The sequence below is a fragment of the Filicampus tigris genome, chromosome 2, assembly GCF_054856515.1.
Source record: "Filicampus tigris isolate MCC_2025a chromosome 2, RoL_Ftig_1.0, whole genome shotgun sequence".
NCBI lineage: Eukaryota > Metazoa > Chordata > Actinopteri > Syngnathiformes > Syngnathidae > Filicampus > Filicampus tigris.
This window is the reverse complement of record NC_141218.1, coordinates 5,716,662-5,735,012: the sequence shown is the minus strand read 5'-3', so window position 1 is coordinate 5,735,012 and position 18,351 is coordinate 5,716,662. Positions and strand designations below refer to the sequence as shown.

The window sequence follows — 18,351 nt, the reverse complement described above, 5'->3', positions numbered from 1 at the left end:
ACTGTGCGAGATATGACTCAATACGCGTTAATGGGTGGCTACCTGTGGAAGAATGTGAAAGAGCCTTTAAGGTGCCAATTGAGGAGGCTAGCATGTGTTCTTTTTTGCATTGTTCCAAAAAGTGGGTGGCGCTTTGCCAGCAACAAAGCGAAAAAGGGTGAGAGTCACCCCTTCCCAAGTGAAGCCAATAGAAAGGCCATTAGTCGGCACTGATCTGGAAATTATATGGAATTGATCCTGAGGTAAGAACACTTTTTCAGGCTCGATACTTCCCATTGATTCCGGCTGCTATAATTATAAATGAAAATCGTTACGGAGCCAACTTGTTTTTTGAACTGAGTCACAGGAACACACACACACACACACACGCACGCACGCACAAAAGTGATTTGCTCTCCCTTTAAAGGAAAGCAGTGTTATGCGTGGCTTCAACTTCGTCCGCAGCCACTTCATTAGGTACACCTGTCCCCATCTGATGACACGCAACAAACAATAAAGGCTCCCCTATGTATCCTACCGCCGTTTTGCATGTACACCAAGTGAAAGGCGGATTTCCGCCATCTAGTGGCGAGGGATGTATTGCAGCGAAAATTAAACGAGATTTCCACCTTGACCTCTGACACGTGGCTGATATTGGTCTAATATTGATATTGAACGACACAACTCTAAAGTAGTAGCTTTAATCAGAGTGCAGCAGTGAGGGTGGGGCCCTGTGTGTGTGTGTGTGTGTGTGTGTGCGTGCGGGGTCTGCCCCAGTAGCGCTTCATGCCTGTCCTTATTTACGATTTTTTTTTTTTCAGGTTATGAGCTGTTGATTGGTTTATTTTATTTTTGCTAGGTGTCGCAAACCAAATTGGAGTTAATCTGACCAAGCGCCATGACACTAACCCTCCCCAAATCCACAGCGGGTGGGCGGTGTTTCCAAACAGTGTGAGTGAGCGGCCCCAATCTGCTGCCACCCCCGGAGTCCGTCCTGGCCGGCCAGCCAGCGCCTCATCATCATTTGATGACTGCGGGCAGGAAACTTTTATTGCAGCACACCTCAGCGTTCTGGGAAGTCCGTCCACCCACCCACTATTCCTCCTCTGCCTCCTTGGGCTTTTCTTTTCTTTCTTTTTTTTTTTTTTTTCTCAACACCATAGCCCAGGCCAGGTGTCTTATCGCCCATCTTGCCGTGCACAGCGCAGCCAATCTTTTGGGGAAGATGGCGACGGGAATGTGACAAATCCATCTGTCCCGGTTTGAATTTGTATGCTAATTTGAAGTAATAGCCCCTCTGGCAAGGGTGCGAGGGAACAATTCCACCATGCCGTCGACAACAGCCGCATCTCCGCCGCGCCGAGCGTCGCGGGCGCGCACGAAGCCCGGGTTAGCCTTGATAGACGGCAAAGTGGCGTCCGGGAATGGCGCCGTGGCTCGAGGCCCGAGCGATTGGACCTCATTTATTCCCGTGCAGTCTGCTGTGAACTTTCACCCCGTTTGCCTCATCACACGAGCATCATTGCCTCAGCAACGCAACTGCGTATTGTCACCAAAGTGTCTGGGGCTGCTGATTTGATTCAGTGAGAAGCTTTCACGCGTGGCCGGGCAGAAAACGAGACAGCTCGGAGAGAGGAAACACAAGATGCATGTATCAAATGAGCTGAGCCGTGTCGTACTCTCGCCACCTTGGCCCTCCCTCGACGCGCTGCGAAAGCGTATGACACCACTCGGCTATCTTTAAATTAATCTCTACAGCGCGGGAAAGATAACATTTCACCACGGCGGATAAGGTGATGCTTACTTTTCTTCCGCTGCCACAACAGGACCATCACGGCGGACCGTATATACTTTATAGTACACTATAGCATGTATAGTATTCACCTACACAGAGTACCGATGCCACTAGTACTTTTGATACATCAAATTTGAGTGGATACAATGACAGATTATTGTGAACAAAGATCTTTCTTTCTTTTGTTCTTTCTTTCTGACTGTTGTGCTCTCATTGTTGAGCAATTCATTACTCAGTCAGTTAAAAGCAGAATTGACAGTGGGGGCGGCGGACGGCTGCTGGCGGCCATGATGGCCAGAATTGACCATTGAAAGTTCAGAAATTTTCCAGAAATTCCCAATGGCCACCACGCCCCTTCTTGTCAACATATATACTTACAGACGTTGCGTCTTAATGGTCACCCTGAAGTGGACACTGATTGACTGTCATTTGGGATAACCTGATAGACTCCTATTGTAGGTGAGAGGGCAAGTTCAGGAGCAGAGAGAAGACGTGAAAATGGAGGCGCATGTGAGAGTTGTTGGTCCGATGAATGGTAATTAAAAAAACGCCCTGACGGCACTTTTGATAAAGGCAGAGTGATATGCCTTCTTTGTAAGAAGGAGTCTGCTTACCAAATCAGCAGTTCAAGCCTACCACATAAATGCAAAGTAACCAGCCGCGACTAAAGCCACAGCTAATGATAGCAATGAAGAGCTAATGTAGCGAGCCATTGCAAAGCTCTTCGCCAAACTTAGCTCAAGCAGAGCCCGCGTATGAGCAAGTTTACGACTGACGGATGTTCTTGCAAAGCGAGTAGTGATGAACTGCAGGCCGAAGGAATGAATTGAGGTGTTGCAAACATCGTCCAGGACCCGTCATACAAACCACCTTGCAGGACTGCAGTGATGACTAAAATCAGCAAGATGTATGACGGTGAAAAGAAATGCAAACTTGACGATTTGGCGGGGGATTCGGACACATGTATTGCTATAAGCACAGATCACAGGACCTCAACTCGCAACCACACTTATTTGGGTGTGACGTGACACTTTATTAATGGTGATTGGAACTTCAACTCACTGATCGTCATGAAAACAGAAACCTGGGACTTGGCTGACTCCTAAAGGTGGCAATGACTGGGTAATTGAAAAAAAGATATCCACTAAAAATACATATATACATCCAGACAGAGAATGGGAAGCTTTGGGGTTTTTCACAGGAATTTTCAAGTGAGATTAGAAATAGATGAATTAGATTAATTAATTACAGACTATAATTAATCTCTCAATTTTTTAATCTCTTGACAGCACTAAAAACTGCAGTAAAATAATACAAAAAAAAGAGTGTAAAGAATTGATTCTACAAAGTGTAAGTGAGTGAAAAATTGCACACACACACGCAGTGGTCTCTCGTGTTTTTTCTTTAAGGGGTGTGGCCAAGCTACAGGAGGGCTCCAGATCGCATTGGCTGTTTACCAAGTGTTCAGTGTTAGTGTTTTCTTCATGCTCCTTGCTAGTGTGTTCATTTTGCATTTGTGTATATTTGACTGTCCTGTTCAATAGATGTCTGAAATTGCATCAGCTGTGCTTTTTTATTCCAATTCACTTGAGTGGATTTGGATCTCGCTTGTAATTTAAGTGTTGGCTCGCATCACATAGCAATGGCTCGTAACTAAAAAAAACCTCATAAATTGGGGCACTCGGATGTCAAGGTAGCATTGGATTGCGCAAATGAAATTTTGCCGCAAAATCCAGGCTAAAACATCGCCATCATTGTACACAAGTGCATACTTGAACAACAGGTGGCGCTGTATCCCCGAGACACAAGGCAATTTTAGCCAATCAGAAGCATGAACAATAATTGTACCAACAATATTTCAACATGCAGAATCTATGAACTTGCAAAAAATGTTTATTAATACCACAGTTTAATACGTTAATCACTGCGTAAGTTTTATTGAATTATTTTCAGTTTTACAATTGTAATTTTCAGGTAACTAAAGCATGCTACGCACAGAAACAAAGAAATTCACTATGCGTAATTTTTTTCGAATTATTTTCAGTTTTATATTTGTAATTTTCAGGTAACTAAAGCATGCTAAGCAAGGAAATTTAAAAACAGTTATCCAAAAAAAAAAAAAAAAAGGTTTTTGAAACCGTTTTATCCATCCGGGTGATTTATTATTTTATTTTATTTTATTTTATTTTATTTTATTTTATTTTATTTTATTTTATTTTATTTGTTAAGTAGGAAGGGGTGGGGGGGGGTGGGGTGCACGCCATGTGACAGAGGAAGCCGGCAGAGCTCGCCGCTCTCTTCCGCGCGAGCCGCCCGCTTGTTGGAAGCGAGACAGGCCGGCTGGAAGAATCCATCGCGTCGCAGCGGTGTCGACCGGAATCCCAGCTCGAGGATCGCGCAATCGCGCACCCTGACGTAGTTGGCGAGCAATGGACGCCCGTGGCCGAGGGAGCGACGACGAGCCGGTCAGCCTCACGTGGGAGAGTCGCTGCGAGCAGGTAGGACACCCCGGCATGATGCCACCTTCTCTTACACACATGTGAATATATCTGTTGATGGGGTGTAAGCTCTAAAAGCTTGACAATTGTTCAAAAGAAAACAACCCCTCCACCCCCAAAAACCCCAAAGATGTTTTGTTATGAGACACACCTGAGCTAATCATCTTCTTCATTAACTCCAGGTATGCAAATGTTTTAATCCATTCATCTCTCCTTAATAAAATACACCAGCATTTCAATGCGTGCTTAGTGGAACGATGGAATAATATTTAAAATGCAGTGACCAAAGAGGAATCTTGGGCGACGTGAACATGGGTCAGGTTGCCATGTTGGCTCATGTGAGTACAACTTGTTGGTTGCCAGTTTTCACTTTCAACTCCTTTTTGATTGTCAAGTTCTCATTTGTGCATAAATGACTCATGCTGATGCAATATGCCAAAGCAGCGACTTAGCATTTTCAGACAAAATGTCTATTTAATGTTTTAGAGTGTTAAATGTTGTTTGTTAGTCCAGCAAATCTCCCGTGGTTTTAGGGGGCTTGCACTATTTTTTTAATCACAACATGAAAGAGGATTAAAGTGGCACTTAGTGGGTGTCTTAATATAATGTGGCAACTATTTAGCAAACAAAAGCAAGCATGCAAATGTCGGATTATTGTGAACTACTTGTTGCACGCATTCTGTCTTTTGGCTTACACTCACACAACAAATATATATATATATATTTTAATTGAAATGCTGCTGTGCTGCTGGTGTCTGCAAAAAGCCACTTCAAGCATGCTGTTTACTGTTTCTCAAAATCCTCTGGATATATTTTGAATTTTACATTGTACCCCCCTAAAGTGCTTTAATTCCACTCTTGAAATGACTTTAAAATTAGCCAAGCCACAGCACGATAACAGAACTGTGTTTTGGTAAACTTTGCATAGTACACTGAACAATAACCTTATCATTTGTACAAATGCAACATCTGAGGAATCCAACCAGAGCTACTGATATATACCTGTAGTCGGTCAACACGGCAACGACACAGCTGATAGCTAAAAAAAACCCCATTACAAGACATAATATTTATACAAATATATAAATATACATATATACAATACTACCTTTGTGTTGTGTGTGTGTATATATATATATATATATATATATATATATATATATATACACTTAGTGATACTCATACAACTCTTTCATTAATTCAGGATACCTCCAAAAAAAAATAAGATAGAGGATATTTTTTCTGCCTCCAGTAACAATTTAATTAGCGTGTGCGCCGTCATGTAGACGGATGAGAAGATGTCAAGGAAGCTGCAAACATATTCATCACGTAACACGTTGCCAACGCAAAAACTAACATCCAAATTAAAACTTCCCAAACATTAGCTTTAGTAGGCTTTGATTTTGAAGTTCGCCCTTGTGCCGGTGTGACGGATATCTTGACTTGTCTTTTCGACAGTTTGGCTTGCCTTATCACAATTTTTATTGTCATTACATAGTTGCTATCAACATCAACACAACGCCATCCCGAAATCACATTTAATCGCTAATTTTGAATGCCAATGAACCTCAAGTTAATTATGCCAAGTTAACTCTCCGTATGCGAAAACAATTGGGATGTTTTTTTTTTTTTTTTTTTACTTTTTGGTTGATGTATGATTGAATTCAATTGACGTATTGTGTCCAGTTGCCTTCTTGTGAAAGCAGGTCATCACGTCCTGGGCGACTATGTTGTTCACCCTCACCCGCTAAAGACGCCCCTCCTCTCTCTCCGTCCCCAAATCCAGCTGGGTGGGTAAATAAATAAATAGGAAGCAAGGAAAGGCAAATGTTGACAGAGGCCTTCCTTGTGGCCACATCAGCCACTCATGCTTGAGTGCCGGCTAAAAAGGCGCTGCATTATTCAGTCACACACACAGACATGAACGACTGTGGACTTTGTGTGCCTGTGTCTGGGCCTGTGAGCACTTTTTGGGGCGCACGCCTTCACTTTGTGGGCAAAGCGGGAGTGCACGATGCCTAATTAGCATCAGCCTCTCTCTTTCTTTCTTGAGGGCTGCTGTCCATGGTTCTGAAAGTTTCAGCACATACTTTTTTATTAGAGTTAAGTTGATAAACAATGAAACAATTTACTTTGCCAGAAATGTGGGTACCTATAGGACTCTCTCAAGGTAGGGTGACACTACAGATAAAACTGTATGGAAATTTGCAATTTTTTGTGTGCAAAATGATCGTTATCCTGATATTGTCAATAGAAATTTGTTAATGGGAGCGGCACAGGAATCCTCAAAATGATCCCAAACATAAAGAAGTATAAAAATATGAGACAGAATATTATATATATATAACTGTATATATGTGTGTACATATATGTATATATATATATATATATATATATATATGTATATGTCAAAAATACAAAATTGTTAAAAAAATTGTGTAAATGTATAAAACCAGCCATCTAAATGTATTGGAAAACTAAGTTTCAATTATATGATTGTCGCTAATTGCATTTGGGAGGTAAATAAGCAGTCGAGTGTAATGCGTGGCACTCCACAAAGTTGATCTTATTTTTGCTTGGCCTGCTTTCTGCATCTGTTCTATTCGTTAGGTCGGCTCGTGCTGGCACTCGGTGGAGCGGCCATCGATTTGCGCTTGTGTGTGTGTGTGCGTTGACTGCCTTCAAGATGGCTGGCAGCACAGATAAGAAGAACGACATTTGGGTGGCCGCCTTATCTACTGCGCCATCGGCAAACTTTGCTTCATGGCTTCAGTCCACGCTCGCCCCCAAGGAGCTTTTTTTTTTTCTGTCTTACTTTTTTCCTTGGTCATCAACAAGTGTACCGTATGCCTGCTGAACGCCATGCCATGCTTTAATGAGCACCGTAGCCAGCGACATATTGCAGAGATACGGATGGATAATTATCTAATGGAGACTTTGTGGAAGTGCCGACATTTCGTCACCGCTGACCTGCTTGCCGTCTGGCTGCAACATATCGACGTCGGCGCTGTTACTTGCTGTCAATGGAAAAAAAAAAAAAACTTTCAGCGCTGGAGCATCTGAAGAAATAAGCACCAGCAAGAACAACAGTGAAACCTTGAGATACAAGTTTAATCCCTAGAGTGAAAACACTCATACCTCAAATAATTTCCCCCCACTGAGCTGAATGGAAATGCTATTAGATGTGTGTTGATGTTGTAATAAGGGAAAATAACATTCTATAATATTGTACTTTATAAAAATAAAAGAGTAACAACATAACTGAATAGAATGGAAAGAATTGAACAGTTTATGCAACATGACTCAATGCTGCAGTCCAATTTAGTGTGCTACTCCTTGGCCACTGGGAGAGGGCGTATAAGGCAGTCATGCAGCCATAAACGAAGAATACTTCTTCTCTTACTACTACAACAAAACATTGTCGTAATACTAGTATTAAGTATTAGTATTAAGAATATTTGCCTGCTAGTATTGTTATATTATTTTTAATATAACACCACCTTATATATTCAAATATCCTTTGCTCAAAACCACGACTGTCGATGCTAACTGTTAACACGTCTATGGTGTTTTGCATTGTTTGTTAGCATTAAGCTAAACTGACTTTTTAATAAGACATTTGTTTAATTGTTTTGACTATAAAACAGGGGTGCCTGCACTTTTTCAGCCAGACCGAGCTACTTTTCAGCTACTTATGACATGACCGAGTCAAAATGATCTGCCACCTTCTAAAAATGCAAAACACATTATCTATAAATATATTGAGAATCATTTTTATACGTACCGTATATGCTGGTGTACCTTGCATGACTGCATCAACTTATATAGCACAATACAACAACAAAAAAAGTTTTGTAATTACCTTACTCTGATAACTTGCACTGAATGGAATCAGCCAGGGACGCATTGTGGGGACAGTAGCTGCTGATAGCCAGCCTCAAGCAGATTTGCAGCAACAACAATCCGCCCATTCGCTCTATTCGGCGCATATAAAACAAGTCAACTTTTATGCACACTATGCTAATGCTCACAATATTGCTGTCTTGGTAAAGTTCAAGAACTGTTAAAAAAAAAAAAAAAAGCCGTCGAGTAAACTGTGTGACTGTGTGCGACGTAGAATGCTGACTAGTGGAGCGATTGGGCGGATTTCCGGTGCTTCGCTCCGCGTCCCAATGCTTCAAATGCATCATTGGCGCCACCCCGCACGCAACGGCGCCCGCCCGCGCGAACTACATTGACTCCAATTGAAACGCACCCCCAGAAACGCTCCCAACGCAGTTGGTGTGAACGTAGCATGAACGTAGCAATACAGGAGTGAGGACGGATGCTAGGCTGGCGATCGACCGGTCGGCGTAATGGGCAACCCTGCTATAAAACATGCAATTTTCATTTTATGTTCTAGAGTGAACTTAAGATGCGAGTGGCATTAAACAGCTTTTTGCTTCCAAGTCGAAGCAAAAAAAAAAAAATTGTAATTTGCAGAAACTTTTAAGGCGGGGTCACTTGTGTCTCAAGGCGCCATTATATAGTGATTGCAATTTCAATTTGTGGTCTATTTGGCGCTGGAGCAGGCCCAGTTCACTCAAGAGGTCGCCGAGGATGAAGCGCTGTGACGCTGAATGAAAAAAATGCAGAGGCTTTCTTGCATCCACTTCCCGTTTGCTTGTGATTATGTGTGGGGAGGCAAAAGAAAAAGCTCCTTCTTCCTCGCCACTCGACAATCTGTTGATCCCTGGCGGAATCTCGAGATGAAAGGCGGCGGCGGCGGCGGCGGCAGCGTGAAGCATCCTCGCCTTCTCACCGGGAGGTAAAAGTACTCCGGCAAAACTTTGAATGGCACAATGAAGCGTTATCAGCGGCGGCCCTTTTTGATGGCGCCTCTGAAGCTATCGCATCGCATCCGCCACCCCAATAACATCCCCCCCCCCCCCCCCACCAACCCCCCAGCCTTTGACTCCCCCACCCCCTGCCAAGGTGTTCCTTTTGATTACCTCTGCAGCAGATTAATTGCTTTCCTGAACCCCCACCCACCTGACGCCTGCCGGCTGCACCAAAATGGACGCCTGCCAGAATGGAGAAAAAAAACCCCAAAACAAATCCCCATTACTGACCCGCATTGCTTCATTTTGTCTCCATCGTCACCATTAGCACCTCGTCCTTTCAATTTCCATTTCCTATTGAGTACGCGGCAGTCATAGGAATAGATATACGATATATTAGTATTCGAGTGTTGTGTGGTTGCTGATAGGGAAACAGGAGGTCTGCGTCTGTAGGTCACTGGGGGGGGTTAATGATGTGGCATACTTGTTTTTCCGTCAACTTATCCTTATTGCTTGTTGAAATAAATGTTGGCATTGACTTGCTGCTGGTAAAGCAATTTCATTTTATTTTGCCCCCGCCTTCATTGAGTGCTCCTTTTTCCCGCTCGCCTTTGAGACACGTGCGTGCATCCCATCTCTTCCCCCTTTCCTCCTCCAGGACATCCTAAAAGCGCGGCCCTGGGGGGTGGGGGGTGGCTAGTGTCAATGATTTATGCTCTCCATTTTGCAAGCAGCCCACCTACAGCCGCCGTTTGGGCTCAAATGCTCTCGACGTTTGACGGAAGCTGGAGTGGCTTAGTTCAAAGTTCCCACGGGTGCGGGGAGTTCTTCCGAATGCTCCAAACTGGCATTCGGAAGATTTGAAAAGTGCATACATTTTGGATCAGGGCTGTTAAAGTGCTCCGAATTCCAAGTCTTTCTTTCAAGTGTCTGAGGAGACGGTGCGTAAAATAAAGCTCATGCGCATGGAACCATATTTGGTCTCTTAGTCAAAATGGACGCCACGTGCATCAGGTTCATGTGAAATTTCAGTTCAACCATCTTTGCCAATCGGCAAAGAAAGATACTGATAATCATGAAAAGATTATAATTAATTAATTTCACTCACTGACATAAAAATGGTTGGACGCGTCTTGCGTAACAGGCTGCGTGAAAAACGTCTCAAGGATCCGTGCCCGAAATTGAACAGAACCGACTTCCAGGAAATGGACGCCGCCCAAATGCGCCCCGGTCTGACGCGGCCATGCTTGGCGCATGAGCAGCACGAAAGCCGTCAAATGTGGGCGGTGCGCGGGGTCAAACTTTCATGATAGTTTCATTCTCCTCCAACGTCTAGTTTCTTTCCTGACTCGAGTCAAAGTGAAGTTTCGGCCTCTTAATTGGTTCAGGTGCCGCGCAGAGCGCCGCGGGGCTCCTCTCATACAGACGGCCCACCCACGTCAAGTGCAAATCAGCATGTGATGAGCGCACTGACTCATCCGCCGGCTCGCCAACAGTGCGGCCAGTGTGGTGTTGATGATTGTCTCCCTCAGCAAAAAAAAGCAAACAAAACAACAATGGCAAAGAGTTGAGCTAATTGAGCTGGGAGGCCCGGCGAGGGCTCCTGAAGACCCTGGCTCGTCTGCTTTGTCCTTTCTATCCGTCTGCTATCGTCTCTGGGTGTCTTTATTGCTCTTCAATTGTTTCTCAATAGAACAAGGCGGCATTTTTTTTAGGGTTTGATCACACAGCAATCCCCTGCCTATTCATGGGTTGCTAAAATCCGCAAATACAAGTAAGTCAATTTGTGTGTTTCTTTTGGAACTTATCATCTGTTATTTGGGACACGTGATGTAGGCCAGTTGTTCTCAAACATATGACATTTTTGTTTACTTATGCATTTTACACTGGATCCCAGTCTGCAGACTCAGGTCAATAAATGGAGCCCAGGTTTCAAAGTAAACATGGTGAAGTGGCATTTAGCTGTTATGCTGCACACAAATGGAAAATGGTTGCCAACAGGAGTGAAGTCAGGCCCAAATATAAATGCTTTTAAATCATTTTTACCCCTACTACCTTTGATTAAAGGGGAAATCTACCGAAACATATTTTTTTCAAGAATATGTTCCCAGCAGGCCCACTAGTTGAAACACGGCAATCTGATTAATATTGCGTTTGTGCAATATGAGTTAAGCACCAAAATGCACCCCTTTTTAGCCATTTCAGTGGGCAGCCATTTTGTCACCAGACAGTTACAATCTGTGCTGTGTTGCGGTTTGACGTGATAGCACGCGTTGGGTGCTAATCAAAAGCGCGATGCATTTGATGACTGACAGTCAAAAGGTTGACCTCCACTTTGAGGTCTTTTAAGCATTTCTAAGATCAATTTCACTCTATGGTCTTTTAGTTTAAATCTTTCCTTGGCTTTTAAATGTCTTTCAATCTTTTGTGAGTAAATGTTGTTTAAATGTTGTCAATGAACATTCTTTTAGTAATTTCAATACGCAAATTTGGTTGTCTTTGCGAATGCGTTCAGCTATTCTGTTTGTAAATGCTGTTAGGTGTTGTTGTTTCGGTTGCGGCAAGCACGTGTAGTGGCCTTGAGTATGAAATGTTTTATATAAACGCAGTTGCCTTGCCTTGCCTATTGGCTTACCAGTCAATTCCACTTGATGGCTGCAGGGGGAGCCCTGAAACCCAATCATTCCAGCTTTCCTGGTGTAAATTCCAAGCGTGACGCCCGTGCGGCGTAGCGTCAGTATCGCCGCGCTCCATGCAACAGCTAAAACGGGCTCCATTGTGTGCGTCACGGCCCACTAGCTGACAACAAAAGCAGATTATGTGTTCTATTTGAGGCATATTAAGATGTAACATGCTGCCGGATGGGCCCGGCGCGGCCCCCCATAAAAGCCGCCGGCAAGCTGCTGAGAAGGAGACTCTGTGCCGTTTTCCGTCTTTTAGCTGCACTCGGGGACTGATTACGACGCGGCTAAGGGCCTTTACCTGGAAAGTCACTTTCACGTGCTGGTCCGCCATTTGTTAGTGTGGCTAATGTCTCATTAAGCCTCACAGAGGGGAAACGTTGCGCTCTTTGGGTGAAGGTTACACTCCCAAAAGCTCGACTGATGATCGCCGTGCCACAACAAGGCCCATTTGTGGTCGAGCTTCATTAACCCGTCATCTCGTCGCGTTATGTCCACCTCCCCGAAATAGAAGCCGAACACGGGGGCTCGGGGATGAATGCCTTTTTGAAAGGACAGAAAAAGGAATGAGCAGAGAGCGGTCGTGGGGCTTGCTGGGAAATTCTACATTTTTGTGCAAGATAATTACAAAGCAATCATAAGCTGTTTGTGGTAAACAAGCCAAAGGCCCACGCTCTTGGCCTGAGAATAATTAAACGACGCATGAACCCCCACCCATCCCGAAACGGGCGAGGGGCTGCTTAACATGCGTGCAATTTGGCATTTGCTCTTCTTCCATTTCAATGGAGGCGACTGCTTTTCTGTATGGTGACGCTGAAACGGCGCCAAAACATGGACACCCTCATTCATTTGGATTTGTTTGAAACACGCAGGAAATGCTCTTCACGCCCATGTTTGCTCTTTTCCTTTGCTACGTTCACACTGCGGGGCATGATGCCCGATTCAGATTTTTTTTGTCCCATCCGATCTTCTTACACTATGTAGTCGTTGATGTAAGGAAAACAAACGTGACTCGTAATGTGAATGCAATGCGTCCGTGAAGTGGCACGCATGTGCACAAAACACGACATCGTGTGGCGTAGTATTTACAGAAGGATGCCACTTGTGGCACATTTGTGGCAATTTGAAGAATTTTGAAGTCCTTATCAAAGCGGAAATCAATCCAAACATTTTTTTTGTTCTATGCAGGCCCACTGCAACCCAAATAATTTTTTTTCAAGAATATGTTCACAGCAGGCCCACTAGTTGAAACACGGCATTCTGATTAATATTGCTTTTGTGGAAAATTAGTTAAGCAGCAAAATACAACCATTTTTTTGTAGCCATTTCTAGGGGCGGTCATTTTGAGACTTCGTCGACTGAAAATGACATCACAGTTGCTCAGGGGCAGGTATTGACCAACCATGGCTGAGCTTCAGAAAACAGGTCAGCCGTGATTGGCCTTTACCTGAGCACTTAGAGTAGTTGTGATGTCATTTTCAGTCGACAGAAGTGACAAAATGGCCGCCCCCAGAGATGGCTAAAAACGGGTGGATTCACTTTTATTCCACAAACACAGTATTTGTTTATTTTGTCCAGCAATTGTGACGTTAATTGCCTTTTGATGATGTGTCATCCACATATGAACGAGGCCTGGGCCAGATCTGAACAGATCGGAATTGTACTGTTCACACTGAAATGGAAAAATCAGACACATGTCATGTATGTGGGAAAATAAAATGTGTGAACAACTGAACATAGTCTTCATTCAGGCTGCTGATCGGCTGTAATGGAAAATGGACAACCTGTTGCTTTGGCATGGAGATTGGAAGGGAGCCAATTCCAATCAATAAGGTCCTTTCCTCCCCCAGCCACTTCGAGTCGAGGGGTCACGGTGTCCTCCCTACCTGATGACTGGCGAGGTTTTTATCACGTGGAGCGCAGACGTGGTCACCTTACCCCAGGACTCACTTGAGAGAATGCCATTGGAAATCAATAAGCGCCCCCCCCCCTGCTCTTTAATTGTTAGAGGGAAAAAAAGACATCCCTTGTTAGCGGCGGTGTTGCATCGTCAGCCAGGACGACCTGACTTTCATTGGCTTCGTCTTTCGGCACGCTGGCTAACTCTTTGTTGTCAGGAGTTGGATGCGAGAGCTAGCTAGCTTGAGCATTCGCCATGGTCACATGACTTGACTGGAGTCAGATTTGACTTGACTTCAAACTTGAGACTTGACTTGGACTGCAACGACTTGACAAGTTTAAAGGGAGAGGAAAGAGTCTACATTTGGATTGAAAAGATTTTCGGGAAAAACAACAATTGCATCGACGACATGGACTTTTTAAACTGTAATTTTAACAACAAAAAATAAATACATGCTGATATGAAAATACAACATACTCATTTCTATCACTTTGGTTCTCAATGTTACTCTTTCAAAGACTTTTGTGCCTTTCAAACTGTAATTTCGCACTTCTTTTTCCTTTATTTAAATTTTTTGGGGGCGGGGGAATTCGATTTTTACTAGCCATATACATTGCGTGTAATATTTTAAAATATATGAAATACATTTGAAAAGACAAGTAAATTCGTCAGTGGCAGTGAATGAGTTAAGCATTGGCTAACTGAACACAAATGTAGTGACCAACGCATGTAGATGGGCAATATCATAATACTCCCAGCATAGATTCTTTATCCTCAGAAAAAAAGACTAATATTACTGGGTCACAGTAATAATGAAACTATCCTTTGTTTTTCTCTGCATTACCGTATTATACAGCCCCCTGGTGGCCAAGGCAGTTTAACAATTGGATTGTAAATATTTTAGTACAGCTAACTAACACTAGTACAGAGACTGAATACAGTGTGACTAATATCTGACTGCATGTGTGTCTGAGCAAGATTATATGACTTGACTTTTTGAAGGATACAAACATGCCGAGACTCGTTATTCCTTCCTGCCTCCTGATGATGATGGCGAAGCCTTGTTGGTGGCCAGTGTCGTTAAAAATACACTGCTAGTGCTTTTTCTTGTCCTGGAACAAACGGTGATGTGGCCTCCCCCAGGGAAGACTGGCCTTTTCTTAGCACTAGCCCTCCCTCCTGACAAGGGGAATGGCGGCAGAGCTGTGAAGCAAAGGGGAAACAAAAGTTGACCACAGCGCCACGTAGCTTTTTAATTCTATAACGTACTGCCGTTCAAATCTCCCGTCAAATTTACATATAAAGTGTTCAATCATCACTCTTGTGTGCGAGAGAGTTTGCTTTTGTTTTGAATGGATTGGACCGGCACGGCGTTTAGTGTGCAAGCGGCGCAGATAAGAGCGGTATAAGCAAATAGTGCCACTGATTTGTCTCCCTGGCACCTCACAGGATTTACGGCGCGAGTCCGTCGAGCCATCAATCAATCGTGACGCACTCCAAGGACAACTTTGTCTCTTTATGCAATTTGTAAGGCTGTCCAGTCAAATTGATTCCTTAAGCACAAGCCGTCGGCCAAAAAAAGAACATTAACCTCCCGTGTTTGCCGTAAACAAGACAATAAATGATACCACTGCTGCCTGTCAGCGCACCCCCACTAGGAAAAAAAAAGGGGTGACAAACAACAAGATGAACAGTGATCGCGGGAATGATTGATTAAATGGGATTTAATGGAACACTGTTATCAATGGTTCAGGCATTGTCCTCCATTCTTCATGCCACCAAAACACGCTCCTCTCACAGTTGTAAAGTGTTATGGCTTGTGATCCATGGTTACCCAGGCAACCACAGAGCTGCTTTTCCACTTTATTATGAGGCCAGTCTAACAGAACACATTTAAATTGTGTACAAACGGCTCAAACTCACATGAAAAGCGACTTGTTGGTTGCACCTGCATCAAATACGCGACTTTAGCATTTGTCGACTTCTCAGGCTGGAAAACCACTTTTCGATGAAGAAATGCGCTCCGGCCACCTTCCTCAACTCTAGTGAGGCGTTCCCGCCATGTCTGCCTGACCCGAGGCCTTTTCCCGTTTGGATGTGCCCGGAATGCCTCACCCAGACGTCTGAGCTCCTCACCCGAGGCAGCAATCGAATGTGGCGGCGGCCGCGGCCCAGCCTTCGTCCGCCGTCTTCTCTACTGGCTGGAACAACAAAAATAAGAGCACATAAAGATCTGTGGGGAGGATTTCTAAAGCAAACATTTTACCGGAACACACTACACCAGCGTGCTTCTCCATTAATTAAAGGTGGGAAAACAGTCGCTCGCCAATAAACCTTTAACAGCAGAAGGCGCACATTGCAAGGTTTGAGACAACACACAGGCGGGAAAAAAATAGAGTTCATTCCAGTTTGATCAGCGCAAGTGTGAGGCGGTGGTGGGGGCTGTGCGGGGGGACCCCAAACAATCCAAGGACTGCCTGACAAACGGCAACGCGACGTGTCAGCCTCGCTGCACATTTTGCGCGTGTGATATAAGACAAATCTAGAGGGAGGGAGATCCAATATTAGCAGCGCGAGCGCTCGCTTTGTACAAAAGAGTTCTCTTTGGCTGAGACGTCCTTGGCAGTCACGTAGCCAAGTGGGAAAGATCTGTTTACAATTTTTTTATTTATTTTTAAGGCCGTGAACTCACCTGGCTTTCAAAATTCCTAAAAGAATAATCAAAACCTTGACGCATAACGTGGCTCTAATTTGCATCCTACAACAAATTTGCTCCTTGCACCAATGAAAGCCTCTTTCGAATGTTAAGAAAGTAAATTAAAATGATACATTGTGACTGGGGTCTTTCTATGGCGTGAAGAAGCTCAGTTTAGCCTGGGTTGTTAGTAGTAGTTATGGAGAGTCTTGTAATGCATACTTTGTGCATTTTTTTCCTGTAAATCATATTTTCTTTAAACCGTTTGCTTTTGAAGGGTAATGTGATGATCGTGTTGAAATTATATTTATCAATTTATTTCAACTTTTTTTTTTTTTCATCCAGACGTTCATCTGGTCAAAGAGGCTCAAACAAGCGTAAGGATCTGACTAACAAATGTGCAAAGGAGACTCATGATGTTGGATTAAGTCTCTTTGGCACACACAAGTGGATGACTTGAGCTCTGCTTGGCCTTCCTCATCTATAGCACTTTTGGCACACTTACTAGTTGAATCCAGTAAAGACCGTCGAATCACCCATTGTCACATTCCTGTTACAGCGCCACTTCAGGCCTGGCATATATACTACAGCGTTTCAGCGTCTTTCCGAGGACACACACATGCCGTCTCTGAAAACGATTCCGTGTTTACGGTGAACTTTTAAAACAAAAAATTGATGGTCTCCGTTTCCGTTGTGGACTGTCCACCTTCTTCGTAGCACTGCCCGCCTGTGAATCCGCCAAGAGGGCTGTGGGTGACATTACTCATCAGCTCGTCTCTCCCCTGATAGTTTAGGCCAGTGCATCAAGAGTGGCCACTGATTTAAAAACAGAACAAAACAAACGCACCTTCTTTCCCCGCAAACAAGGTTTATTTATTCACTCTCTGGGAGGCAAAGACGGCAACGCTGACAAACAATCTTATGATGCAGCCTTCATGTCAGGGCTGGATCCCTCCCCAGACCCCCGTCCCCTCCCCACCCCCTGTCGCCCTTTCCTCTGTCTCCTTCCCATTCTTCCAGCCTGCAGAATGTCTCCGTCACTTGTCACGGTCCCTTTTCCCAAGCCACGGGCCCTGTTGACACAGGAATCCGTCACTCCTCACACGGGACGTGTTGGCGGCCATTACTATTCATGAGGCGGTGTCATCTACTCTGTCACCCGTTGTCGGAGGGGGAGACGAGTCGGTGTGCAAGGTTGCCCCCCCTCCCCCCCCCCCCACCCCGCCCTCCCACCACCCATCTTTATCATCCAGGGGTGGCTAATGAGAAGCACCGGGTTAATACCGCCACTGGAACCGCAATGTCTTTAAACCACTTAATTCATTTTGCGGCTTATAATTGAAACTGGAGTGAACTGCACTCTGGACACAGCTCATTGTCTTGCAAGTCTCGGCAGTTCAAACTCGTTTTTTGCGTGACTTTTACGGACGTCTTTGTTCTTGAAATTTTCCAATCTCCAAAATTGTACGATCTCCGGACCGGTCAACTCGAAGGCTTCTTCTCCAACTGGATTTCAAATGATGCGTCTCACCCGCACTAAAGTTAAAAACTGCAGCCTCGGCTAAGACTAAGGGACCTGCTGGATGCGGCTAAGTGTAAATTAAAAACTCCCTGACTTAGTCATCATGCACTCGAGTGTTTAATCAGCATGCAGTGAGCACTGTGGGCTCTAAAACCAGCAGCTCTTACTCTTGCTCACCACCCTCTCATCCTTCATGCATATTTATCCCCGCAGCTTGTGTCGGTGTCTTCTGAAGATGCATATTGACGGCGAGAGGGCGTTCTCCATCCCTCCACGCGCCGCATCCGGCACCTTGAGGCCTTTGAGCTGAGCAAGTTTGAGTTGGCCCTGCTACGCCTAGCCCGACTACACGGTAGGGCTGTGGCCTGTAACGATCAGAGATAATCCTCCCTTAGCCCAAATGTAGCTGTAAATATTCAAACGTGTCAGTCGATGATATGTGAGATCGAACGCCGTTCGCG

The 18,351-nt window shown here is 44.4% G+C and overlaps 1 protein-coding gene across 3 annotated transcripts in view; it reads left to right on the top strand.

Annotated features, from left to right (window-relative positions):
- The first annotated feature begins 4,035 nt into the window (after window positions 1-4,035).
- ppargc1a (peroxisome proliferator-activated receptor gamma, coactivator 1 alpha) overlaps window positions 4,036-18,351 on the top strand; it is a 185,244-nt gene continuing 170,928 nt past the window's right edge. For all 3 annotated transcript variants that reach the window (XM_086014432.1, XM_086014465.1, XM_086014422.1), the window contains exon 1: window positions 4,036-4,272. In XM_086014432.1, the coding sequence (XP_085870558.1) occupies window positions 4,204-4,272 (69 nt within the window). In that variant the 5' untranslated portion in view covers window positions 4,036-4,203. The remainder of the gene's footprint in view (window positions 4,273-18,351) is intronic.